Source organism: Callithrix jacchus, chromosome 14, assembly GCF_049354715.1.
Source record: "Callithrix jacchus isolate 240 chromosome 14, calJac240_pri, whole genome shotgun sequence".
Classification (NCBI taxonomy): Eukaryota; Metazoa; Chordata; class Mammalia; order Primates; family Cebidae; genus Callithrix; species Callithrix jacchus.
The window spans coordinates 51,631,073-51,658,426 of NC_133515.1; the positions used below are offsets into that span (position 1 = coordinate 51,631,073).

The 27,354-nt window shown below is 45.7% G+C and overlaps 1 protein-coding gene and 1 long non-coding RNA gene across 3 annotated transcripts in view; one reads left to right on the forward strand and one right to left on the reverse strand.

The window, feature by feature from the left end:
* Positions 1-17,756, forward strand: part of TMEM17 (transmembrane protein 17) — a 40,249-nt gene extending 22,493 nt beyond the window's left edge. The window contains exons 4-5 of one of the 2 annotated variants that reach the window (XM_078349238.1): positions 3,579-3,753; positions 16,593-17,756. In XM_078349238.1, the coding sequence (XP_078205364.1) occupies positions 3,579-3,728 (150 nt within the window). In that variant the 3' untranslated portion in view covers positions 3,729-3,753; positions 16,593-17,756. Of the gene's footprint in view, positions 1-3,578; positions 3,754-8,051; positions 8,374-16,592 lie in introns of those variants that run through there. The other variant, XM_078349239.1, reaches the window with a different exon arrangement.
* The window catches only part of LOC118147312 (uncharacterized), a 35,753-nt gene continuing 11,864 nt past the window's right edge, over positions 3,466-27,354 (reverse strand). Inside the window, exons 2-3 of the long non-coding RNA XR_008476370.2 lie at positions 20,507-21,777; positions 3,466-3,921 (exon numbers count right to left, since the gene is read on the reverse strand). This is a non-coding gene — a long non-coding RNA (uncharacterized LOC118147312). The remainder of the gene's footprint in view (positions 3,922-20,506; positions 21,778-27,354) is intronic.

Genomic DNA, 27,354 nt, shown 5'->3' on the forward strand with positions numbered 1-27,354 from the left:
TCTTGACCCAAAGCCTGCTCAAGATATAAAGCTTGAGGGGAATTCCAAAAGTGGATCAGAGCCAAACTGATTTTTGTCCACATTTTCAGGCCCCAGTTCTCCCTCACCTCCAGCAGCCTCATCATTATAGTGAAAATCCTGCCCTGGAGGGTGCGCTATTCCTGCAGATTTACAGGCATGCAGCACCCCAGCCAGGCTTGAACCACTCTTTCCTGGTCAACTCAGCTTCTACAGGAGCGTCCAATCTGACCCACATTCCTGGAACAATTTCTTTTGCAAATCAGCAGGTTTAAAGCAAACAAGGGCACATTTCAGGACATTGAATTATGCAATTAGCTGAGGGTAAATTTGGTAAAGCATCTGGTCTGCTTACCAAAATGGAAATAGGGGGGAAAAAAGTACAGCTTTTAAAATTAAACATTCACTTGTAAGGTCAATTCTGTGCAAATCTTCTTGAAATGACACAGGTGCTGGCTCTGTACAAGAGGGTGGAGGGACTGGGATTCTTGGGGCTGCTCAGGAGCATCGTTCACTGATTGGGGCAGTGACTGAACACAAGACAAACATAATTCAGTGGTGCCAGAGAATGACAGCAAATAACCAATCGTCTTTTGTTGGTGTCTCAAAAATCAACTTTCAGTAGGTGTTCACATTTTACTAACTTTGAGCAGTAAAACTGCTAAAATGATATGTTGTATTAATCAAATTAAAGATATTCTGATCTTTTGGGTCTTAGAACTCATATCTTATATTAAAAACTGCGTCCCACTCTCTTGTATAAAGCAAGGTCTCAGGCCAATGAGACTATAAAAGGGCAAAGTCATGGTGGCAAATATATTCATTATTAGACCTTTTGAGCTACTTCTATTTCATGAATATTTTTGTCGAACTTTTATCATCTCCTCCGAGAATTAGGCCAGTTTGAGATAATATTTCCAAACACTAGAGTAAGATAATACATAGAAAAGCAGGATAATCAGGGAAATAGATTTTCAGGAGAAAGCAGTGGGGGAAGAAATAAGGGCATGTAGAAGTCTAATCAATGTTATCATTTCCCCACTTTTACAGCAGTGGCAGTCCCTGATGCAATAGAAATTATGAATCAAGCTGGGTGTGGTGGCTTATGCCTATAATCCTAGCACTTTGGGAGACCAAGGCAGGAGGATCACTTGAGCCAGGAGGTCAAGACCAGCCTGGGCAACATGGTGAAACCCCGTCCCTACAAAAAATACCAAAAAAATTAGCCTGGTGTGATAGCATATGCCTGTAGTCCCAGCTACTCAGGAGGCTAAGATGGGAGGATTGCTTAAGCCTGGGAGGTGGAGGTTGCCGTGAGCTCAGATCGTGCCATTGCACTCCAGCCTGGGTGATGGGTGAAACCCTGTCTCAAAAAAAAAAAAAAAGAAATTATGAATTAGTTGGAAAAGCCATAACTGCTCTTCATTTATCTCTCATTTTGCTTGTTTGGGGAATTCTTATGTAATTCTCCACCAGCTCACTCCATGGTATGATCATCCATTTTGCTCAAAGCCAAACGATTCCAAACACTATGGAAAATAGGAGTAAAATCATATTTCAGTAGTGACAAATACGGAATGGAAGCCATGAGAACACATCAAAACCCTCACATAGAAGCTGGAAACCATGAAGGGGTTACACAACATAAAGGGTCTTAGTGGGCCACAAACTGAACAAAAGTCAGCAAGGATAATCCTTGGGAGACTAGAAACAAGATCAGAACATGTGTGACCTGCATGTAATTGGGGGAGTTAGCCGCTAGCTCCATGTGACTATTTTTAATTTAAATTAATTAAATGTAAATAAAAGTTTAAATTCAGTTCCTTGGACACACATATGACATTTCAAGTGCTCAGCAGTCACCTGTGGCTGCTAGTGGCTGATAAGAGAAAGACAGCAAGACAGTATGTCCAGCCAGAACATGGCAGCCAACCAGAGGGTAGCATAGCCAGGAGCTGCTCTCGGGATACCCTGAGAAGGGGCCCATGCTAAAACTGACGGGAGGCTCATATGCATCCCAATAATGGGAACATCCCCTAACCCCCGGAATGGGAAAACATAGATAGAGGTTCCCATCATTGCAGAAAGTTCTACTGGATGGTACTGCTCTAGAGAAAGAGGGCTCTGCAGATGGTCTGGAGAGCCACCAACCAAATCATTGGAAACTGAAACTTTGAAAAATGCAATAAAGTGAAACTAAGTTTCATAAGCTTTGAAGAAAATGGTGAGGAGTGGCTTTAGGCTTTAAAATGGTGGTAACTGTTGAGTGAAGACCAGATGTTTTCTACGTGATTGACGAGCTAAGGCAGGAAACCTTTAACTTAGTCACAGAGAAATTCTTCTCTCCTTGTGAGGTGACTGGATGCTAGAATGGGAAGGAACACTTTCAAATCTGTATCTTAGGCCAGGCGAGGTGGCTGACGCCTATAATCCCAGTTTTGGGATTTGCTTTGCAAGGGCTGGGTGGGTGGATCATCTGAGGTCGGGGGTTTGAGACAAGCCTGGCTAACATGGTGAAACCCCCGTCTCTACTGAAAACACAAAAATTAGCCGGACATGGTGGCACATGCCTGTAATCCCAGCTACTCAGGAGGCCGAGGCAGGAGAATTGCTTGAACCCGGGAGGAAAAGGTTGTGGTGAGCCAAGATCCTGCCATTGCACTCCAGCCGGGGTGACAAGAGTAAACTCCAACTCAAAAAAAAAAAATCTGTATCCTGGGAAATAAATAAAAATAAGGCAGCAACTTAACCTCTAGGGTTTAGAATTTGGGGGATTGACCCTGGTGAACTTTGCCTTAATCATCCACTTGCTTTGTTTATTCAAGTCCTATACATGAAGGATGCAAATGATAAGCACAAATAAGGAAGGACCGCTGCATGAATCCCAGAGTTTTTTGTTTTGCTTGCCTTCTCCAAAGGAGCCTGTAATCCCAAAACAAAGCCTTTGCTCTTGACCTCAAAATCTAGCCACTTTTGCTTCACCCCACAATCTCCTTTGTTTCCAAAGGGCATTTGGAAAGCTCCCCTCAGACTTTCCTTCAAGCAGTTTTTTCCATCTTTATTAAGAAGCTCCGGAGACAGCCTGCTGTAAGCCCAGATGTGCTGACTAAATTAGCATGGTTACAGCATGATGTAGTGGTTAAGAGCCTACACTTTGGAATCAGACAGGCCTGGATTTGAGTTCCAGTACTTCCTCTAAACTAGCTGGGTAATCTTGGGCAAATCGCTTAACCTTTGTATTAGACATAACTCTCTTGATTTCAAGTTACATTTTCTTCAGAAGAATCAAAAGTGGATTGATTTATGTACTTGGAAAACCCAAGGGTTCTGCTCCCCTCCATGCATAAGGAATCTACATTTTAGGATCCCTTACAATACTCCTCTTCTGAGACCAATTTGTTTATTAGTCTCTTTTTAGCAACTGACAAAACTCCAACCCAAACTAGCTTCAGCAAACAAGAAGTTTATGGGGTTATGCAATGTGGGTGATTCAAGAGTACAGAAAATTTCAGGCACTGCTGCATTGAGGGGCTCAAATGATCTTTTTTTCTACCTTTCAGATAAGCATGCTCTACTTTGTGAGTGTAGTGACCACCAGAAGCCCCAGATTTACCTTGCGGCAACTTCCTGGAGACAAGGATCACATCTTCCCTGGTAGAAAAGTTCCAGGGAAGTTTCTGTTTGACTCAGCCTGGGTCAAGGGCTGTTGATGGACCAGCCATTGTGACCAACAGGGTAAGATGTTCTGACTGGCCAAGGCTGTGTACGTGTTCATCCCTCTGACTAAGGGTAGACTGAATAATTGAAACTATGGGGATGAGTTCCCCACAGGAGAGGGGTTTTGAGTTCCAGATGGTCCATGATACCATGCTCACTGCAACTTCTCAGTCTTGGTTTCCTCACCTGTAAAATGAAGATAGAATGAATACTTTTCCCACAGGATGAGTATGACATGAAATAACTTCTATAAAGTTTCTGGAACACTGCTCAAATGATGGTAGCTAATATTTTACCAAACAATAATTTACTATTATTTTGTTTAGGACATGTGGTAGTTTTGTAATATGTCAGCTTGGCTAGGCTGAACTACATTTCACAGAATTCCCTTTCCTATATGTTTCTGGTTAGGCTATGCCAGTAAAGAAACCCTTGTGTGAGATTTGGAAGTTAAGCAGCAGCCGTTTTGTCACTCACAAATGTTATCCTTTATCCGCTGGTTCATGTTGTTGGCAAGGCGTAGTGGTCAAGCCTATAGCAGTTCTACCTTCCCCTGGATCCTTCTTCAGCTTCTCAACTTCCAGACCAATGTGTGTTTAGTTCTATGACAGAGGGTGCCAGCTTCTCTTGAAGGACATGCAAACCATCCACTCAGAGGCAGTGGAACTGACACTGGTTTCTATCCTTTCTCATAGGTTCCACTTCATGCTTGTAGGTTCCAGCTGTTCCATTTTCTCACCTGTACTTGCCAACTATCTTTTCAAAGGACTTCAAACTCCATCATTAGACACAAAGATGATAGCCTCACAGACTCCTTAACCAGATCCCATAATTGTAAAAGGATAAACTGCTCCCCCCACACTTTACACACACACACACACACACACACACACACACACACCTTTAAGAAGTTCTACTTTTCTCAATAGACTCTGAGTAATAAAACCAAACCTATCCCTTCGTGACAAAAACTCTCATAAGTTATGTATAGAAGGCAAATACCTCAACACAATAAAGGCCATATATGACAAACCCACAACTAATATTATATTGAACCGGGAATAACTACAAGTGTTTTCTCTTAAGAACTAGAAAAAGACAAGGATGCCTACTCTCACCACTCTTACTCAACATAGTACTGGAAGTCCTAGCCAGAGCAATTAGGCAATAGAAAAAAAAAGGGGGGGGCATCCAAATTAGATAGGAAAAAGTCAAGTTGTCCCTATTTGCAGAGGATGTGATTTTATGTATAGAAAAACCTATAGACTACAAAAAACCTCTTATTACTGATTAAATAATTCAGTAAAATTGCAGGGTACAAAATCAGTATACAAAAATCAGTAGCATTTCTATATGCAATGAACAAGCTGAAAAAGAAATCAGGAAGGCAATCCATTTATAATAACTACAAAACAAAAAACAACAACAAAAAACAAAACCTGAGAATAAAGTTAACCAAGGAGGCAAAAGACTTCTACAGGGAAAACTACAAAACTGATTAAAGAAATTGAAGAGAATACAAAAAGCTGAAAAGGCATCTTATCCTCATGGTTTAGAAGTATTAATATTAGAATTAATATTATTAAAATGACTATACTACTCCAAGCAACCCACAGATTCAATGCAATCCCTATCAAAATACCAATGACATACTTCATAGAAACGTGGGGAAAAAATATCTTAAAATTTCTATGGAGCCACAAAAGACCCAGAATAGCCTCCTCAGGGAAAAGTAATCCTCAACACAAAGAACAAAGCTGGAAGTATAATACTACCAGTTGTAAAAATATTCAAAGCTGTAGTAACCAAAACAGAATGGTATTGGGATAAAAACAGACACATAGACCCAAGGAACAGAATAGAAAACCCAGAAATTAGTCCATGTATCTATAGCCAACAGATTTTTTACAAAGAGGCCACAAACACTTATGGGGGGAAAGGAGAGTCTTTTCAATAAAAAGTGCTGGTAAAACCAGATATCCCTATGCAGAAGAATGAAACTAGACTCCCACGTTTCATCCTTAATCAACTCAAAATAGATCTGAGACCTAAATGTAAGACCTTAAACTACAAAACTACTAGAAGAAAACATGCGGGAAACAACTTAGAACATTGGTCTGGGCAAAGATTTCTTAAGTAAAACCTCAAAAAGCACAGATAAACAATGCAAAAATTAACAAATGGGATCACATCAAGCTGAAAAGGCTTCTGTACAGCAAAGGAAACAACTGAGTGAAAGGGCAACCTACAGAATGGGAGAAAATATTTGCAAACTATTCACAATGGAGGAGGATTAATATCCAGAATACACAAGAAGCTCAAATATCTCAACAGTTAAAAAAAAAAAAAAAAAAAAAAACTGGTTAAAAAGGGCAAATAATCTGAATAGACATTTCTCAAAAGAAGGCATAGAAATAGCCAACAAAGGCATGAAGAAAATGTTCAACATCACTAATCATCAGGGAAATGAAAATCAAAATCATAATGAGATATCATCTCACTCCAGTTAGGGTGGCTAATATCAAAAAGACAAAAAATGACAAATGCTGGCAAAGATCCAGAGAAAAGGGAACTCTTAAACACTGTCAGTGGGTAAACCAATACAACTGCTATGCAGAATAGTATGCAGGTTCCTCAAAAAACTACAAATAGCACTATGATCCAGCAATCCCATCCCATTACTGGAAATTTATTTATTTATTTTTGGGGTTTGTTTGTTTGTTTGTTTGTTGTTTTCTGAGACAGGGTCTCACTGCTGTGAGATGGTTTGGGGCCTGTACAAGGGGAATTTAGAAATTGTTGGATGCCTTTTTGACATATCTCTATGAATGCTAAAGATTGAAATTCCTTTTTATAAAATCAGTGCAGTGGCACGACCTCAGCTCACCGCAACCTCAACAGCCTAGGCTAAAGCGATCCTCTCACCTCAGCTTCCCAAGTAACTGGAATTATAGGCACGTGCCACCACACGTGGCTTTTTTTTTTTTTTTTTTGTAGAGATGGGCTTTTTTCATGTTGCCTAGGCTGGTCTCAAATTCCTGGGCTCAAGCAATCTGCCCCTCTCAGCTTCCCAAAGTGCTGGGATTACAGGCATGAGCCACCATGCCTGGCCCCACTACTGGGAATTTATATAAAGGAAAGGAAATCAGTATATCAAAGAGACATCTGCACCCCCATGTTTATTACAGCACTAGTCACAATAGCCACAATATGACGACATGGAATCAACCTAGGTGTCCAACAACAGATGAATGAATAAAGAAAATGTGGTATATATACACCAGTAATACTATTTAGCTATTTAAAAAAATGCAATTTTGTCATTCACAGCAACATGGATGGAACTGGAGGGCATTGTGTTAAGTGAATAAGCCAGGCACAGAACATTAAACACTGCATGTTCCCCCTCATGTTGGAAGCTAAGAAAAAGTTGATCTCACAGAAGTAAAAAATAGAAGGAAGGATACCAGTGGCTGAGAAGGGTAGGGGGAAGACAGTGATAGGGAGAGATTTGTTAAAAGATACAAAATTCCAGCTAGATAGGAGGACTAAGTTCTAGTGTTCTCTACCAGTGCAGGATGACTATCGTTAACAATAACATATAGTTTCAAACAGCTAGAAGGTGAATAGTGAATGTTCCCAACACGAAGAAATGATACATGTTTGAGATGATGGATATGCTAAAAACCCTGATCACTATACATTATATGTGTCAAAACATCACTATGCACCCCATAAATAAGTACAATCATCATATGTCAACTTTTTAAAAGCCCAGAATCTAAGTTTTCTAAACTCCCCCCAATCTCCCTTTTGGGAAAGAATATCCTTTGGAAATTGTTTCAAGGGAAGCACAAATTAGGATAGAACTAGAGCTAATAGTTATGGTAAACTTCAAAATAATACTTAAAAAAAAAATTTTTTTTTAAGAAATCTAGAAAAATGAAAATACCATAGCACTAACCATGACTTACCAGAGGCACAGTACATGAAATAAATAGGACCAGCATCTTCTGTTATTCATGCAGCATTGGCTCAGTCTTGCCCAAGCTCAGTGGCAAAGCCAGTGCAAAAGGCAACAAGATACTTGAGCCAAGAGGAAGAGCTCAATTGTTTAAATCAAGCAGGAGCCCTTTTCAGTCTAGTTGCCTCAAAACTTAAGTCCAAGAAGTAAGGGTGTCCATCACACCCATATGTGCAGGATGGGAATTTCTTGCCGTGTGCCTTTCTGCATTCAGAGCCTGGGGTGGGTCTCCTGTGGCAGCTGCTAAGGACAGTGTTCTATGAACTTCCTCATTCCTGCCCCCTCTATACAGGAAGCAACAAAGCGGTACATGTTGCTCTCTTCCCTGAGCTGCAGGGAACTCGTTACAAGCAACACTGGCTAAGAAAGGAAGCATTTCCATCCTGTCACATGAAATGAGATGGATTCAGGAAAACATCAGTTCAGTTTGTGGCTCCATCAAGGCATCTCTCAGGATCGGGAGACTCATTGGCTTTTTGACTCTCTTCCCAACTCTGTCTACAGATCTTTCTTCCTTGGATCTGCCTACCTGAAATGCTACCACTAGGGTCATTTATTTTAGGCCCAAATTACAACCATGTGAGAGAGTATAATCATCTTTTTTCCTTGACACAGTAAGTAGAGTCCTCCCAGTAAGGAGTGGGAGATTTAATGGCAATTGGTGGGACTACTGGGAAGCTATAACTCAGGCTATAGGGCAGGGGAGAGCCCTGCAGACAGGCAGTGATGCAGTGGAAATTTCAGGAGTTGCCATTGCATGAGTGCCTGGAAGGCTACAGGTCAGGGGGCCCCTCAAGGTAGGAGAGAGCAGATAAAGGAATGTAGAAAGGCCCTGAACTTTTCTCTGCCATGGCGTGGCCTAAGGCCACATACCCTTCCTGTCTTTGTATCTCAGTCATGCCAAGGGTCAAGTCAGGGAGTAGCCTGTCCCACATTCTCTGTGATGGATGGTAGACCAGATACCTCTGGTGTACCATCACTCTTGATTCTAATTGCAGTCTATGCTGGCCTCATCCTGACAGCCTCTTACCTTAAGAGCCAGTCCATGTCTTTTGCTTTCTCTATTTTGGGATTTCTACAATGCTATGGACACTAATGGGAGCCCACTTAGCACTCACATGTGCAGGGCCCTGACTGTGAGGGAGTTAATGGCTCCAGTGTAACCTTCGAACAGGGGTCAGCAGGAGCTGCAGATGAATGCCTCTTCTGGTTGACTATCAGATAGACAACCCTGAGATTTTTTTCTTATTTTTGAGATGGAGTCTCACTCTGTCTCCCAGACCAGAGTAGGGCACAGTGGCGCAATCCTGTCTCACTGCAACCTCTACCTCCTGGGTTCAAGTGATTTTCCTGCCTCAGCCTCCCTAGTAGCTGGGATTACAGGTGCCCGCCACTATGCCCAGCTAATTTTTGTATTTTTAGTAAAGATGGGGTTTCACTATGTTGGCCAAGCTGGTCTCAAACTCCTGACTTCAGGTGATCTACCTGCCTCAGCTTCCCAAAGTGCTGGGACTACAGGCACAAGTCACTGCACCTGGCCATGAGAGACTTTTTACATGCTCCTCTAATGGTCCTGGGAGGGATTAAGTTGCAGTTGCTCAGCAATGGCCTGAATAACACACCTTATTTTGAAAATCCCTCCTTCCCTCTCTCTCCCCAGTCCCTCACTTCTGCTCCCTGGGATCACCTCCCAAATAACTTCCAAATAAACCATCTGCACACCATCCCTTATCTGGAGCTCAGCTCTCCAGGGAGGATATAGGATAGGAAAGATTACATTTTTGTGTAACCCCAATAAATGCCAGGGCCCTGTGGGGCTCAGTCTCAGCAGGAAGTTCAATACATAGCTCAGTAAGCAATAAAGCTTTTATTAAAAGAAATTTTCAGTCTTTGGCATTCATAGAGATATGTCAAAAGGCATACAACAATTTCTAAATTCCCTTTGTCCAGGCCCCAAACAATCTCACAGCTACTCCAGACCCCTTTGGATATCATTCTTGCTCTTCTCTTTTCCATCTCTTTTTTTTTTTTTTTTTGAGATGGAGTTTCACTCTTGTTGCCCAGGCTGGAGTACAATGACACAATCTCATCTCACTGCAACCTTTGCCTCCGAATTCAAGCAATTCTCCTGCCTCAGCCTCCTGAGTAGCTGGGATTACAGGCATGCACCACCACCCCCACTAATTCTGTATTTTCAGTAGAGACGGGTTTTTTCCATGCTGATCAGGCTGGTCTCAAACTCCCAAACTCAGATAATCTGCCCATGTCGGCCTCCCAAAGTGCTGGGATTACAGACATGAGCCGCCACACCCAGCCTCATCTCTTTTAATATATGAATGCATTTTCACTTCTCTAGCTTAAATACATACAGGAGCCTGATTTATGATGCTTCAACTTAGGATTTTTCAACTTTATGATGGGTTTATCAGGGTATCAAATGCATTTTTGACTTCAATACTTTTTACTTACAATGGGTTTATCAGGACGTAGCCCCATCATAAACTGAAGAGTGCCTGTCCCCACATACCCTCCCACTCTTATCTTTCACAGAAGCTGTTATGAATCTGCATCACTGAAAAGCAGCCATCTTCTTACCTGGGTGGTAGTGGAAGGCTGAGGGACTGCTGCCTCCCACCAATGCCCTCCTGTCTGGTTCTTGGATAAGAGTCAGGATGCAAGCTTCTAGAGCATCACAGAGAACCCCCTGTATAATGCCTAGAGTGAAGCCCACAGCAAACTTGCAGAGAGAGGGCCTTTTTCTGCAACAGTGTACATCGAAAATGGGCATTTTTGCACCCTATACTCAAGCCAATGGATACAACTGCCACCCCAAGAGCTGAGGGGCTCCCTATCTTATTTGACAAAGCATGACCCACTTGCAGCACATCAGTGGGCTGACCACCCACAGCGGGGAAGGCTGCTTGCTGGACACGCAGGTAGTGACCAGGGCTCTGACACTGTGGTAGGTCCTGGGAACACATGGAGAGCTGGCTCTCTCTCCCTCAGCTTCTAATGAACACAAGCACTTGCTTGACATTTTCCTGCACATTCTTACATTTGCCAACTGCCTCTCTGTCCCCATCCACACATTCCACAACATGGCAATTAATTGTTCTCTGCCGTTCAGCAGCATTGGTGTGCACAGCCACAAGTGTAGTCTTGCTTTGTTCCTGGTTTAATCAGTGGCTATCCCTGGCTATCCTTCAAAAAACAGACAAAACCAGCCAGCTGCAGACCCAGCTGTCAGAGAGCCCAACACTGGCATTCAAGTGGCCGCAAGAGAACCCATACAGTGCCCAGAGAGAGCCCATTCTTTTCTATTCTCCCCTTTACAATTGACAGGCTCTGAGGAAGGAAACGTGAGCTCTGGGCTTGGCAGCAGGGCAGGAGGCTCTTGTTAACAGCTTGCCTTCCTGTTTATATGGGGTCTGGCAAAACTGTTAATTTCTCTCATGGAGGTGACAAATGGGAAACCCAGAACAGCCAGGGAGCAACAGCCTAGAAAACAGCCCAGGCGTGACTTGTTGAAGCAAGGCCAGGGCCCTGGAAGTGGGTGGGCAGGGACTCTTGTAGGTTCCCAGGCCCGCTGGAGAGGACAGCCACACTTCGCAGTCCTACTCGAAGAGGCACTGAGCCCAGCTGCATGGCCATGCATCTCCCACCGTGCCCCAAGATAGGACTGGTGCAGTGGAGTGCCTGTGGTGTGTGGCTCAGCAGCTGCTTCCCAAATTAGCAACTGTGTTAGGACCTGCTGGGTATGTCCCCGCCATCCCTGAGCGGCCCTGGTATGGCTCAGAAGCTGAAAACAACCCAGGAAGTACACCAGGGTTGGGCAGCCCCCTTCCTGCTGCTTCTCCTGTGGCATCCTAGACCCTAGGCAGTTTCTCCTGCTGCTTGCCCATGGAAAGCACCTGGAGAATGTCAGGTTTAATTTTTCTAGGATGGGACCTGGGTGCTGATCTTTTTTAAAAGCTTCCCAAGGGATTCTAATAGGCAGCCAGGGTGGAGAACCACCATAAAGGATAGATTGCTGTTGCCGTTGTTAGTTTCATTATCAATCATTATTATTATTTGAAGTTAAATGCTAGCTAATTTCAAAAGCCTGTTTACAGGGTTGGGACAGAGGCAAGGAATGAGATGAGGAAACAGATTCCAACAGTCAGAGCCCCCCAGGAAGGTAAACAATAGCCCCAGTTTAACTAGGACTGGGGATGTAGGTTTAGGGCAGTTTTCCTGAGATGTGGAACGTTCAGTGCTAAAACTGGAAAAATCTGTCACCCAGCCCAAGGGCACCCTGGGCTGTGTCTCCCATGGGTTCCCTAGGCCTCTGAGCCTCTTCAAGGCAAGGTAAGGTCTTATTCATTCTTGTATTCCCCAGTAGTTGCCATACAGTAGGTGTTCATTATCTAGTTCCTGAATTTGCTGCCTCCCTTTTAATTCAACAAAGGTCCCTAGCTGCTGCTATTTTCTATAGGAATGTTACCATCCTTTCATGGCCTGGAGAAAGACATAGTATTATTTGTTCTGAAGAGAGACTCAGCTTCAGTGTGGGTGGAAGAGCAGGTTGTGGGCTGAGCTTTGGGAGAGATTTGCAAGCCTGTGGACGTGGAATGCTATGGCTGCAAACATGTCAGGGAAATGGAGCTATTCTCACTACAGATATAGCTCTCATTTAAATATCCCTATGCACACAATTTTCCTATCAAAGCAACTGGACTGCAAAAATGAACTATTTTGGAAGTTTCATCTCTTATAAAAGGAAAATCAGGATTCTCTCCTTTTTTGCTTCAGTTTTATTCAAAACAAGTAAAAGAAGGATTTGTGGAGAACACAGCAACTCCCTTCTCAGGCTCTTTGAGGACTCTCAAAGACTAACAAGCAGGCTCTCCTGGAGCTCACAGTGAAGGCCTCTCTACCCCTCCACTCTGGCCCTTCCCCATCCTCAGTGTGGCCTACCTGGGTCCCTGCATGGATGGTCCTGTGAGTGTGCAGAGTCCTTCTCATCTCTGTCCAGGAGGCTCCCACCCAGCCCCTCTTACTTCCACCCTCTCCAGTGATCAGCTCAAGCTCAGGATCCTCCAGGAAGACCTACTTCCCCTTCTCTCTTCTGAAAGCTACCAAAGCAAGCAGACTCTCTGCTACATTGTTCAGCATCCCTCTGTGATCCCTCGTGGAAGTTGCCAGGTCATTAGTTCGACCAACATTTCCTTTGCTGACACAGTCTCTGCCTACCGTCCCCAATCCTGGTATTCCTGGGACTGTCTGAAAATCTGCATGGCCTGCCCACCTGCTCACCATGATGTGTAAACAGGAGGAAAGAAAGTATGTAGATGAGATATTTAGTCAGCAAGAAGCCTAAGGAAGCTGCAATCTGCTGCTTCCCTCACTCCCAGAAGCTGAAGCATGGTGCAAAGAGGAGAGGTAGAGCTGGTTTTGCAGCCAAGAGCCCTTGGGTGGGAGTTCTTTGATGTGGCTGCCTTCCCAGGGAAGGACATCTCTGCATCCCTCCAGAACTTCCAAGGGGCCATCTCTGCTGCAGTCTCTACTATGTTCTAACCTCCTAAGTCCTGGCCAGGTCCTCAGCCTGGCCCACAGGGAGCAGCTGAGCCTGGGATCAGGAACCTTACTCTGGATTCTGGGTTCTGGCAGCGTGGCTGGGTCCTCCCAGTACCTTAGTTTCCTTATCCAGAAATGGGGGTAATAATAGTACCTACTTCACTGGTATTCAGAGAATCAATTGATCTACTTCTGCTAAAGCAATTAGAACAGTGCTTGACCCATAATAAATGTTAGCTATTATTTAACTTTCTCTTAATGGAGGAGAGAGAGGAAATGGCAATTCATCTCTAGGTGAGAGGCCACCTGATTTTTATGAGTCCTGCATCCTGAAGTTTTCCCATCTCTGAGTTTGGTTCTTATTGCTAGAGGCAGTTCTGGCCTCCTGAAGAATCTCTCAGCCCAGGCATTCCTGAGTTTCTTTCTGTGTTGTACTGTGTCTCCAAAACAGGCCAGCCATGGCTGAACTCTAAGAAAGTTGTCTTTAATTGCCACCTTGACACAGTCTACTTCTAATTGGTTTGAATGTGTTAATCTTGATATCTTAAACCTCCATGTGCTTCTTGAGGCAAGCAATTCTGTCTTATGCATTTTCTTTATCTCCCAACTATGCCTAACATAGTTCTAGGCATTGGTTAAGTGACACATTAAAACCTGGGAGAACCCAAAAGCAACTTACCAACCCATTGCCCAGTGTCCATGAGACCAGAAATAATACTGAGGAAACCCCCTTGATCTTGAGCATCTGAGGCTGGATCAGGCAGCTTAGAAAATACACCTGCCTTGGATGTTAGAAAGTTGGGAGAGTGGCATGACAGCCAGAAAAGCTTCCATCCCCAGCAGACCGGCCTCTGTCCACTCCCTAAGGTTTGGAGTGAGCCCAAATAGCTTCATCTGGGAGGCAGACAGCAGAAACGCCAGCTCTGCTTGAAGAGCCAATAAATAGACATCCTTTTCTCCCTGGATTTTACTTCCTCAGTGGTGCATGGAAATAATGCTGAGCCTAGAGTCTGCAGTAATCAAATAGACATGGACCATGAAGGGGCTCTCATTCCAGGCTCCAGGGAAAGCCCTGAGACTCTGCTATGGTTCTTCACTGCCACCCTTCTTTAGCTGGAAAGGGAGCTGTTTGTGACATCTCTTGTGTCCCTCTGGCATTTCACAGCTTTTGTTGGAAAATGCTTTTAGATTAGCATTGTCTGCATTATCCTTTAAAAGACTGGATGAGTAATAAATGAGCTAACCTATCCTATTTTCCATGAAGAACTCAAAATTCCTCCCACTTCCCTGAACAAAATATCTGAATTCCCACCCACACTCTCAGCGACCTGCTGCCAAGTCTGAAACCTCGCCAAGCTTGGCTTCAGCACTACTGCTCCTGGGGCTTTGGGCTGCTCCCCATTCCAGCCAGGGTCCTTGACTCCACATTTGAGTTCTTGTTCTGTTCCAATATAGATAAAGTCACATTAATGGGGCCAAGAGTCCCTCTGCCAGATGGGCTGAGACACTATAGACTGACTATAGTCAGTAGCCCTTGGAGAAGAGTTCAGACATTAAATGCTTTGCTGTGCAGAAGGTGTTAGCAAACAGCAAGGCACACCAGCCTGCAGCCACAGTGCATGCCATGTCCCGACCCTGGCTTCCTGGCTCAGCCTTGCCCTCCCCAAAAGGCCTTCCCTTCTCCTAGGAACCCAACAAATTCTACTCTTTCAAAACTCAGACCAAGCTCCTCCCCCTCCCCAGCCACTCCTTCAGGATAGGTGAATTTATTGAGCACCTGCTGAATACGAGGAGTGGACTAGCGATTGAGATACAAAGATTAAACTCACCAATCCTACCTGCAAGGAGTTCCCAATCTAGGAGGCTGTCTCTGGCCATTTTAGCCCAAAAGCACTACCCTTCTTTTAATTCCCTTGAACAAGAAGTTTGAAGTAGAGTATAGACTCACAGAGTCATCAGTCTTAGAAACAGAAGGAACCTCAAAAAAATTCATCTGATTGGTCCAGCCTTGACTCTTGTTAATATTATCCCCAGTAACATTAAGAGGTTAAGAGCACTGTCCAGAATCAGAGTGAGCTAGTGGCCCTTATGTGCTCTCACTGTTCTCTGTGTTGGTCTTTCTTCCCCAATTGGTCTCTAAGCTTCGCAGTAGGGGCCATGACATTTTAGCTTCCCTACCTGTAGCCTTTCTGCCAACCCCTCCACACACATTAAGTGCCTAATAAGACAGTGACCTGCTAATTGCTCATGGGCCTGTGTCTCAGCTCCTCAGGTCACGCACGGGGCCCAAGGGCACTACGGAACCTGCAGTCCAGACCCCGCATCTGGAGAGGCTGAGTTTCCTCTCCATTGCTCACATTCCCTTGGTGTAGCCTCCTTTTGAGAATCAGCAGCCTGTAGCCCCCAGGAGGGGATCTGCATCTCACTGTTTTCAAACACACTTTGCTTGCTCCAAAGGCTCTGTTCTCAAGACAGATCCAAGTGATCAGCCCTTAGGACTGGAGTGGGTAAGTTAAATAAGGGTGTTGGCTGCAGTCTTCCTCCTCAGAGAAAATGAAGTTGCCCTCTTCTCTTTCCCGTAAGCCATTTGGAGAACAGGAGATAATAAAGACAGCTGAATTTTCCCCTGGACCATCCTATGGCAGCTCTTTGTGAGGGGCTGTAGTCTTGCTGGGAGAATGCAGAAGGCGAGGAGAAGCTGCTGGGATTGTGCAGGCTGTTCCAAGATGGACCCCAACCCCAGTAGTGGGCCAGCCACAGTGAGTGACTGAGGACCCTGTGTGCCTGGGCCTCTGGCCAGGGAGGAGAGGCCTGGTTGTCATCCAGCTGAAGGCAGCTGTGTTTGTGATAATGTTCATCTATCGACACTGGGCTCCGCTGGAAATACCACAGGCCAGGGCATGAGCCCAAGTCTGCTGGTGTTTATCCCTCTGAGAGCAGCCATACCAGGCTGGGGAACTGAGGAAGCAGAAATTGAAAGCTCTGCATGGGAACATGTAGATTTGGGGATTCAGATCAGAACCTTACAGTAGATTTGTCTTTGAGTTAAATGTCCCATTTAACCCTCTCCAGAGCCAATCCCAGGATCCTGTGAGCCGGAAGAAGAACTTCAGGGTCTTGGGATTGCACTCTAGGGGTGGAGAGATTGAGAGAGAAGTGCTTAAAATAGAGAAGAGGTGCCCCCAGCCAAGGATTAATCAGTGTAGTGGGGGAAGCAGACTAATCAAGATGTAATTATGCCAAAGGGAAACAAACCAACTAATGGGTGTCTTCCTAGAGCTCCAAGACCTGAAGGAAGGAGCAGCTTGCTGGCTTCAGGGGCCAGGAAAATGAGAGGACATGCTGAACATGTGGATTCAAGGCCAGGGGAACACGGGGATGTTCAGGGCAGAGGCCCTGGGGCTAGAGTGGGGAGGAGAGAGATTGGACAACCTGAGACAAACTTGCAGCCAGCCAGCAAGACCCAGGCTACCCGGGCAGCTGATGGCCAGGAGACAGCCTGTTTCTAGAGCACCAGATGCTGCCTCTTCCCAAAGACTACAAAGCGTCAGCCAATAGAAAAGCCACCTGGACCTCGTTGCACACTTTTCTATGCTCAGGAGCCAAGAATGTGCCACCTTGTGTCCTTCTGTCTTCCCGACCTCAGCAACTACACCCAGAAGAACAGCCAGATAGTCTCCAAACTGCTGTTTGCCTCCCAACACCTGGCAACAGGCAACAGGCAGACTGAGGAACCAACAACTTAAATTTAAATGTTTGTTGTCTTTAAATAAAATTCCTTGGAAAGAGCTCTGAAAGTGAGGAGCAGAAATTCTAATTTGGTAACACCATTGAATGTTTGCATTTTCTAGGGCAATTCAATCTCTGGATTTTTAATTAAACAAAAAAGAAAAGAATTAGCTAAAAAGGATCTTGGCAAGAAGCTAAATGAGCCCATGCAGTTTGAAAGTGAAGGTAAAATGTCTCAACAAAGTTTGTACTTCCCCAAGATCACACATGTGACAGGGCCAGGTGACCTCCCAGCCTTGCCTAACATGTCATCCTGAGGAAGGAGACCCAGGCATCTAGGATCACCACCCCCTTGACTTGCACACTGCATTTCAATAGAAGAAAAGGCTGGCCGACTGGAGCCTCCTAAATCACCTTCCTGTAAATAGCAGGCATGGTGTGGGGGAATCTCTGGAAGACATTGTTTTTACTTAAACGAGATCAAAACCCTACCCCACTCCTCCATCGACCAAGACTCTTTCATATGATTTCTAAAACTGTAAATCCAAGACCCTTTCACTTGTAATTGCTGAGGCTGTGAACGTAAGATTCTTTCATGTGTAATATCTAGAGTGTAAGCCTGTATAAAGGCAGAGCTTCTCTTTGTTAGGGGAGCTTTGAGGTTGGACAAATTGTTGCCTCACTCTCAGGCCATAATAAAACCTCTTCCTTCTAAGTTCAGTGTCCGAGAGGTCTGTTTCTCGCGGCTGCCCCTGCTTCAATCCCATCCTGGGTCCTCTTTGAGGGAAGAGGTTAGCAATCTCCATAAGCCCAACCAGTTCTACTGGGCCTGAATCTGAGGTTGGAATATGTCACTAGCCAATTTAGGTATGTGCCTTCTTCTGTACTGTTGCCTGTATAGCATACACATTTATGCCAATTAAAAATTAAATGTGTGCCTTAAATATCAAAATGCATTTGTACATTTCCTGGAAAAATAAAGGTATTGTTTGGCTTGGCCATCTGGGGATGCAATGACAGAGGGTAAAAGAGGTGGGTGGCTGCCATGGCAGGTCCTAACATGACATAGACCCTAATTGACCCCATGGTCTGCATTCAGAAATACGGTATGGAGGCTCCTAGGTAACCTTCAGTTCTTGTTCCAAGGACAACACTTAGCTCTGTGGAACTCTGCTAGCTCTAGCTACCATGCCTCTAGCTAGTCCCCTCCCACCCTGAGCCATCCCCCAGACAGCCACACTTGGTGGACACCAGCCCCCTGAGTCTGCCTTGCTGGAACACAGAAATGCAAGCATCCTTGGTTTCTTCCATGTATATGGGACTCTCTGCTTATCAACTGAACCATAAGGGTTTTGCAGTCTGGGGCTTTACTCTCCAGTTATCCCCTGTGTCTCCAAGTCTCCGGGTTCTCTCTGTGATGAACACTCAGTCCACTGTGACAACCCTCTCTCCCAACACCCACATGCCCCCACATACACACAATTCTAGCTAGCAAGCTAGAGGTTAAACGTAGCAATACGTTTAATGTGACAAAAACAGCAATAGCTCAAGTCAGGGCCCCAGCTGTAATTCCACTGGAAGCCACTGATTTAAGGGGCCAAACATGACTATCCCTTGGACTTCAGGCTAAATGTCAAATGAAGATGTGAGGTCCCTGATCTTCTAAATTTTAGAGTCTTTTCCACCCTGACAGGGTGTAGGCTGATCCAGGGATGTGCTGGCATACCCTGCCCCTAGTCCTGCTGAGGCTAGAGCACACACAGCCTTCTCTCTCTACACAGCCCTGGGCCAAGCCACCACTTCTTTAAAAACCAGCCAGTAGGGCTGCTGGCTGCCTCTGCAGAGTCACGTGAAAGAGCACCAGGAAAAGGGAGTCACTCCAGCTCCCTGCACATTTGCCAAAGTCACACCAAACTCTAGGGCTACCGTTACCACTAACAACTCCCCAACCCCTAGCCTTCCAAACTAGACCTAGTAGAGGTCAAGCTGAGTGCCCCACGGATTTTCTTCCCTCTGAAAGAGGTCCTGAGTCAACAAACACTTGGTTTCACAATTTGCATCTGTTCTCTGATTAGAAAAAAAGAGGAGGGATATGGCATGCCCACAGGATCCTGCGGGAAAGCTCACCCTCAGCCCCAGGCCCTGCCACCTGGCCTCTGCAGAGTGTGTGAACCTCTGAGAATACTTGGCCTCCATGTCTCTGGAGCTTAGAGGAGCTCCTTGGGCTAGAAACCCTGGCTCTCCCAGCCCTGAGTCATCACAGCCCCACTTAGCCCTGCAGCCAGAAAACAGAGCCACTGACTTTCAACCAAAGGGACCCCAGTTTGAGAGGATTCAAAAATGCTCATAACTGAGCATTCTTACAATGAGACTAAGCAGAACAAAGCAGGACTGAACCAGAAGAGACAAGCATTCAGTTGGCACCTGAGGCAGAGCCCAATCTATCTCTGGGAGGCCTTGGCTTCTGGGTGAACCTTCCCAGAAGTGTTTCAACAAAGACACTTCAGAAGTGTCTATAGTTCTTCCAAGTTCACATGTTCATAGATTGTTAAAGTACGAAGGGACTTTTTGTGGGACTTTTGCAAGTCCTTTCTCCTTTCTGGGCTGCAGTTTGCTTATCTACATAACAAAGGGATTGGACTAGATCTGTGGGTCTCAATCCTGTCTGCACAAGAGAACCACCTGGGGATCCTGCAATCATGGGCACGAGATGTCTGTGACATCTTCAAAGTAAACCAGGGGCAGGTGCCAGGAGAGCAGGTGGGGGAAGTGCTGCAAGAGGACTGGCTAAGTGTTGAAATTGTTTAAATGGGATAATAGGTAAATGTGGGGTAGGAGGGTAAGATCATTCCATTGCCTCTGTTTTTCAGAATAAAAAGTTAAAAAGAAAGAAAAACCAAACCACTGATATCCTAAAACTAGCTATGGCTGGGTCTCACCTGGAACCTATTAAAATGGAATGTCTAAGGGCTCAGGGCTGTGGAATTGGTGTTTCAAAAAAGGAGTCCCAGGTGACACCAATATGCAGCCAGGATTGAGAATATTGGACAAAACACTCTCCAAGGCTCCACATGCAGCTGAGCAGTTGAGCCACCCACACCTTCCACCAAACATAGCAAGTCACATTCATGTCCCACTTGCTTTAACTTTCTACTGCTGTAGCCCCTCTCAGAAGGGAGATGACCGGCGGGGCCAGCACAAAGCCCTGCCAGGCCACAATCCCAGGTCCTTAAGTTGGTCTATCCTGCCCCGAAAGGTGAAATCCTCAAATAGGCTGCTTCCCAAGGCTTCCAGGGCCAAGTGTGCCAACTCAGGGAGGGTGGCGTCTGCACCTCCAGGAAGCTCCAGACAGGCCAGTCCCTCTCACCCATATGTGTGAGCTTGAACTTGAGCCCCATTTTCTGTCTCCTCGTGTGGCCAAGTAGGCCTCCCACCTCTCTGAACACAGCAAGTCACACTCACATTGCATTTGGTTTAACTTCCCAGCCGATGCTGAATGTTCCTGGACTATTTCCCAACATCCATTTTCTCCCTTTTGCACTTCAGCGTCGGGACCAGCAGGCAGGAAGCAGACTCCACTGGATTTCCACCCAGGATGCTCGGCTTCCAGGGGCCCTAGGAAGAAGGTTCCGCTTTCACTGCCTCTCACCTCAGAGCACCCGCCACAGACCCCCTCCCCCACCACTACCACCCTGCAGAATCGGATCCCACTGGCTGGAGTTTATCCTTCACTCATGGTGAATAAGTTTACATTCCAAAGTCCTAGAAAACTTCTCAGAAGGCTTCCTGTTTCTCAGATCCTTTGTCCTTTATGAATGACAAGGGAGCTCTGCAGGGCAGCGGGGCTCCTCCTGATTTGGGCCTTTCTGAAAGGCAGGAACTTCTTGAGTTCTGTTGTCGTTTTGAACAGAGGTACTTCCTACTGCCTTTCTCCAACTAAAGCTGGCTCTCCAGTTTGGCATTTGAGGCCTTTCCTGCCTCATTTCCCATTACTTCCGTATTTTTTTGAAAATTAAAGACTTCCGCTTTCACCTGTCTCGTCAGCTTATGTCCCCCACCCCCACAAACGTACCAGGTATCTTTCTACCTCTAGGTGTACGCTCTTGCTAGTCCTCCTGCCTTGAAGGGATTGTCCTTTTCTTTACCTGCCACCCTTAGTATTTATCAAATAACAAAAATAATAGAGGTTCAAACATGAGCAGTTGAGGGGCTTTAAAACAAACTTCTTGAGCATTTACTGTGTCAGTGCTAAGTACCTTATTTATGTGTCATCTCTTTTACTCCTCACAAAATGCTGAGTCACTTAAAAAAAATATATAGACGCGGTCTCACTATGTTGTCCAGGCTGGTCTCGAACTCCTGAGCTCCAGCGATCCTCCTGACTTAGCCTCCCAATGTGCTAGGATTACAGGTCTGAGCCACCATACCCAGTCACTGAGTCACTTTTTAAGAAACTCTTCCGGCCAGCCATGGTGGCTCACACCTGTAATCCCAGCACTTTGGGAGGCCAAGGCAGGCAGATCATGAGATCAGGAGATCGAGACCATCCTGGCTAACATGGTGAGATCCCATCTCTACTAAAAATACAAAAACTTAGCTGGGCATGGTGGCGTGAGCCTGTAGTTCCAGCTACTTTGGAGGCTGAGGCAGGAGAATCGCTCAAACCCGGGAGGCGGAGGTTGTAGTGAGCCAAGATTGCACCACGGCACTCCAGCCTGGGCAACAGATCAAGACTGTAAAAAGAAAAAGAAACTTTATTTTGAAATTATTTAGACTTACAGAAAAGTTGGAAAAATGTACAGAGAGTTCTGTGTATCATTCCCCTAATGTTAACATCTTACACAAACATAGCGCAATTATCAACACCAGGAGATTAATGTTGGTACAATACTATTAAGTACATACCTCAACAAATTTCTGATGTTTTTTTTCATGATTATGAAACTGCCACTGCAAAATCATAACTGAGACAGTGAAAGAGATCGGACCTAACCAACTTCATCTTGCTTCTCATTCCCAGGCTGTCTTTGTTCATTCCTGAGTATAGGCCTAACTAACTTTGGGAGGAACTTAGTTTACAGTTTAACTTTGAAACAAAGACCCGTAACAGCCCTTTCCCAAAACAAACCCCTTCCCTGCCTGGGAACTAGACTGCCTTTGTAGGACTAGCAAATTAGCAAAAAGATTAGAAATTACAGTTTACAAGTCATGCAGCAGGAGGCTACAAGATTCTGACCCTCCCCAGATTGCTCATGGGGATGACATCTCTATTGTAAAACCTAAGATCAGTGCTTGAGATATTTTGCAGACCCTGTACTTGATGGATCAGCTGGCACCACCCAGATCAATAAACTGGTTCATCTAATCTACCCCACTGAGGAACTGACTCAGCACAAGAAGACAGCTTTGACTCCCTATGATTTCATCTCTGACTCAACCAATTAGCACTCCTGACTCACTGACCCCTGCCCACCAAATTATCCTTAAAAACTTCAATCCCTGAATGCTCCAGGAGACTGATTTGAGTAATAATGAAACTCCAGTCTCCCACACAGCTGGCTCTGTGTGAATTACTTTCTCCGTTGCAATTCCCCTGTCTTGATAAATCAGCTCTCTAGGCAGCAGGCAAGGTGAATCCATTGGGTGGTTATAGTTAGATGGAGGTTATGCACTTTTGGCAGGAATACCACAGAAGTGATATTTTGTCCTTCTCGGTGCATCATATTGATGAAGCAGGATATTTCTTTGATCCCTTTGTGGGACTAATGACAGGGATGACTCGTTTACTCAACCGGCTGCTCTCAGCTCCTCATGGGAGGGAGCACACAAGCGAACGAGGTAGGAACTGGAGGGCACAAGTGCTGAAACTGGCCAGCCAGATTGGGTGACCCCTGAAGCTCCAGACAGCATGTCACAGTGCTCTTTTAGTTCTGCTGTCCACAGACAGCTTAAGTGTTAACAGCTCAGTGGCCCTTTGCCTCGTCACATGGGGCAGCTGCCCTCCACTAGCAAGGGCAAAGGGCCAGTGTAGCTGCCTTTTGTATCCACACCTGTGGCCCCTGAGCTCTTTTCTAGGGTCCAGGAATAATGAAGTCACATGAAAGAATTGAAGGGTGGTAAATGTGGGGGATTTTATTGCCAATGAAAGGGGCTCTTAGCTGGAAGTGGAGCTGAAAAGGAGATACGGAGGTAGGTAATCTTCTCCTGAAGTCCGGCTGTCTGCAGCCAGATTCTTTCTTAAGTTATGTCATCAAGCTCTCCCTCTGAAGTCAAGCCGCTTCTCTCCAACATCCAGCTATAGTCCTGATGACCAGCTGCTTCTCCTGTCTGCCTGCTGAGTCTGGGGTTTTTATAGGCACAGGATGGATTGGGGCAGGGCCATGGGTGGTTTAGGAAAAGGCAACATTTGAGTGGGAAAACAGGGATAGAAGTTCTTTAGGCCATGGTTTCAGGCTTTTCGGCTTGAGGGTGGGGTTTTTGTTGGGGACCCACCATTTTCTGCCCAGACTTTCTCTGCCTCCTGTCCCTATCACCAGCAGGTATATGATGCTAATTTGTTTTATTGCAGGTTGTTTTAACCTTGGTCACTTGATTTAGGTGGTATCTGGTAGGTTTCTCCATAGTAAAATTACTTTTTCTTTTCATAACTGCTAAGTACTCTGAGGGAAATACTTTGAAACTATGAATAGCCTGTTTCTCCTCCATCTCCTGTCCACTGAATTTAGATCTCCCAGCAGATCTTGCCTGCAGTGGTTTATAATGTTAGTCTAAAGGTGATTTTGTATTTTTCAAGGGTCCCTGTTTCCCCCACTTTATAGACAAGATATTGTGACTCAGACCTGTAACTTGCCTGAGGTCCCAAGCTAATAATTGTCAGAGTCAGAACTCAGGCACTAAAGCCGTGCCTCTAACCCTAAGCCCTTTACTCTTGCAGTGGGGAAGTGAGCCATATACTGTCTCAGGGCAGCTCTTGTCACCACTTGATTTTCCTGCATGTGATCTTCTCCCCCAGCCACACAGTTTCTGGAGGGTGGGGACTGGCTCCTGTTTGATTCCCCCAGGCTGTTCCAGGCAAAATCTGGTGTCCCATAAGTACTTGTGGACTGACTGGGGCTGGAAGGATTGAAAAGGTCACCTGTGTCAAGAGGAAGAGGTAGAAACTAAAGAATGTCCAGCTCCTTTCCTACATCCCAGCCCACAAGGTCACAAGGAAAGAGGTGGGGAGGCCTGGCCACAGAACACCCAAGTCTGGACAGAGGAAAAATGTGGGCAGGGTCTCTCCGGAGGGGCAGGGGGCTCAGGAAGGCAGATACCAGCTGCATAACTGGTAGGAGGGGGTGGGAGAAAGTTCCAGAGAAAAGGTAGAGGAAGGAGGAAGGCCCATCTTATCTAGTTCATCATTTCACAGGTGAGGAGGCCAAGACCACATTCTAGAGCTGTATTGATTGTAATCAGATCCTCAAGTGCAAAGTCAGGTTTATTGAAAGTATTCAGGGAAAGAGTTCACTGCAACTCATTGGCAGGAAATGTAGCCTCAAGGGGCCTTTTCAGCTCAAGTGCTTCCCCTGATTACCAATGTTTTTGTGCCTCTAAATTCACATTTATCCATAATTCAAATGCTGAGTACTTTCCATGGGGTAGCACTGTACTGGGAATGAAACTGTAAGCAAAAGCAGAGGTCACCTTAGCCCAGTGGGGAGGGGTTGATTTTTTTTCTGACTTGTCTTCCCTGCAAACCATGGGTGGGGTAGACTAAGCTAGAATGAGAAGCCAAAGGGAGAAATGCACACAATGATGTCCTGCATGGGCCAGAGAGGGTCAGTGTCTTGCTCAAAGTCACACAAGGTTAGAACTTGGGTCCTGCAGTGCTGGTTTCAGGGCTCTTCCTGTGCTCAGATATGTTCCTCATTCATCTTTACTTTTTGATGCAGGGTGGTGGAAGGTGGAATGACCTGAGACTCCCATCCTATGTCAGCAAAGGGAGGTCAGAGAGTGTGGTGTGGGTGTTTATGGAGATGCACTTGAGTGCAGGGCTGGGGCCCGGCTCAGGGCTAGGGCTGAGGGTGACAGCTAGGCCTATAGGAGGGGTGCTAGATGGAGGAGAGAATTGTTCACAAGGAAGCCACAGGCTGAAAACACTGAGCAAACAGCTTCCAGGGGGAAGCTGCATTCAATTTGCAATTCCTGAATTCACCTCTTCTACAGTAACTACCAGCCCATTGGCCTGGCTGCCAGGGCTGAATGCCCAAGACCTGGACGTTGGTCTGCACAGTCAGAGGAAAGAAAAAGAGCAGAGCAGCAGTGTTGACTGGAGTGGCTGACTCTGGGTTGGCAGTGGTCCTGTGCTCTCATCCCAGCTTGGCCATTAGAGGCAGTGTCTTCACCTGTCAGGCTCCAGTTTACTCACTGGATGCAAAAGGAAGGTGTGGGGCTGCTTCCCAGGTTTTCAGTCAGAATCACCAGGACAACTAATGAGACGGTAAATCCCAGGCCCACCTGAAATCAGGTTCAGGGGTTCTGGAATGAGGCTCAGGGATGTGCCTTGTTAACAGATGCCCCCAGAGGGTTCTGGGCCATCCTCAGTCCTGGGCCACACTTTGATCAAAAGGAACTTGGCCATGTCTGGGGTCTTTTAAGTTTCCCTGTAAAAACCAGGTTCATTGGGCCAAGGAGAGGAAGACAGCCATTTTCCTGGCACCCGCTGCCAGTCAGTGTGGGATGGGCTAGCAGGAGAAGAGGCTGGCAGTCCTCCACTGGCCAGGGAGGAGTGACCAAGCAGGACACTAGCAGGGAACCAGAAAACCAGCCCTGGCAGTCAAGGTTTAGAGACTGAACTGGAGGCGCAGAGCCTGCTGCACTATCTGTTTAGGTCTCTAAGGCCCCACTCACCTCCATCTCCCATTCCTTGGCCTGGCCTGTTTACCTTAAATTCCAACCAAGCCAAACCTCATTCGAACATATTGGTAACCAGGGAGCAGAGTTCAGGATCTGAACCCTAAAAGAACTTTGTGTTTTCTCAAATTCTAGAAGATGGACAAGTTAAAGAGACTTCACAGGAGCCCAAGAGGCTGGCTAGGGAGCCTAGGGCTCAGTTCCTCTGTAGGAAGGCACACGCTCTCCAAGTTATGGCTCTGGGTCTTAGTCCGTCTCACTGGTTATGAGTCTTCCAAAGCCCCATCTTTCAAGGGTTCCATCCTCACCTCCTCAGCCACAATCACCTGCTTTTTCCTCTACAACCTTGTTAGCCAGTCATTTTTGTCCATGTTCGGCACTTGACGGAAGGAGGGGCTGTTCCATCTTTGTTCTCCAGAGTGCCTGGCACACAGCAGGTGTTCATTAAATTGCAAATAGCATTGAATGAGGCAAGGGTTCCAGTTCAAAAGGTGGTTAGCATCTGGAGACAGAAGTGCTGAGGTGGGGACATGTGCAGCCCATATTAAAAGGACCTTATCTCAGAGTTTGTTTCACTATTTATAGAAATAATGACTGGAAAAAAATGCAATCTTCAGGACTAAAATGGCTGTGCTTGGGTTTATCTAATAGGCTCTGAGCAACCTCTTATACGTACAGTAGATAAAAACTTAAAACAAATGTGGCCTACTATTCAAGGGGATGCCCAGCCCTGATAACTGGCTTCCAGGAGAGGGAACATCATGGTGAAATGTTTAATTTTTAAAAGGGAGTCAAGGATTTGCGGGTGAGAATAACTAATGGCCCTGAGACATTTATGACAAAAATATGGGAGCACCATGGCAGAAGAAAACCAGGAGCTCAATGACTGAGACAAAGACCCAGCAGCCACACCCAGGTGGCCATTGTGCCCCATGGCACTCTATGATGGCTCATCTCAGCTACTAAACTGCAGCAAAGGGAGGAGGGAAAACTGATTTACTCATGGAGCCTCAATTCCGTCATCTATAATAAACGTGTGCAGCAGTCATTCCTACCCATTGGTTTGTTGTGAGGACTAAATAAGATCACAGCAGGGCTGGTAGATGCTTTTCCTGAGAGCAGAGTAAACAGTACCTTGACCTGATTAATTATATGTAACTATCTACAGGCTGTTGTAGAAGACAGAGGCACAGTAACAGGCCTGAGCCCCACTCCCCTCATTTTCATTATTTTCTGGTTTTATGAAACGTTCACCTTACTTTGCTTGCATAAGGAAAACCATTTCCTCAAGACCTCAGAAAAAGCTCGTATTCAAAATGATTAAAAGTGGGGCATGGTGGTATGCACCTGTAGTCCCAGCTACTTGGAGGCTGAGCTGGGAGGATCAGCCGAGTCCAGGAGTTGGAGGCCACAGTGTG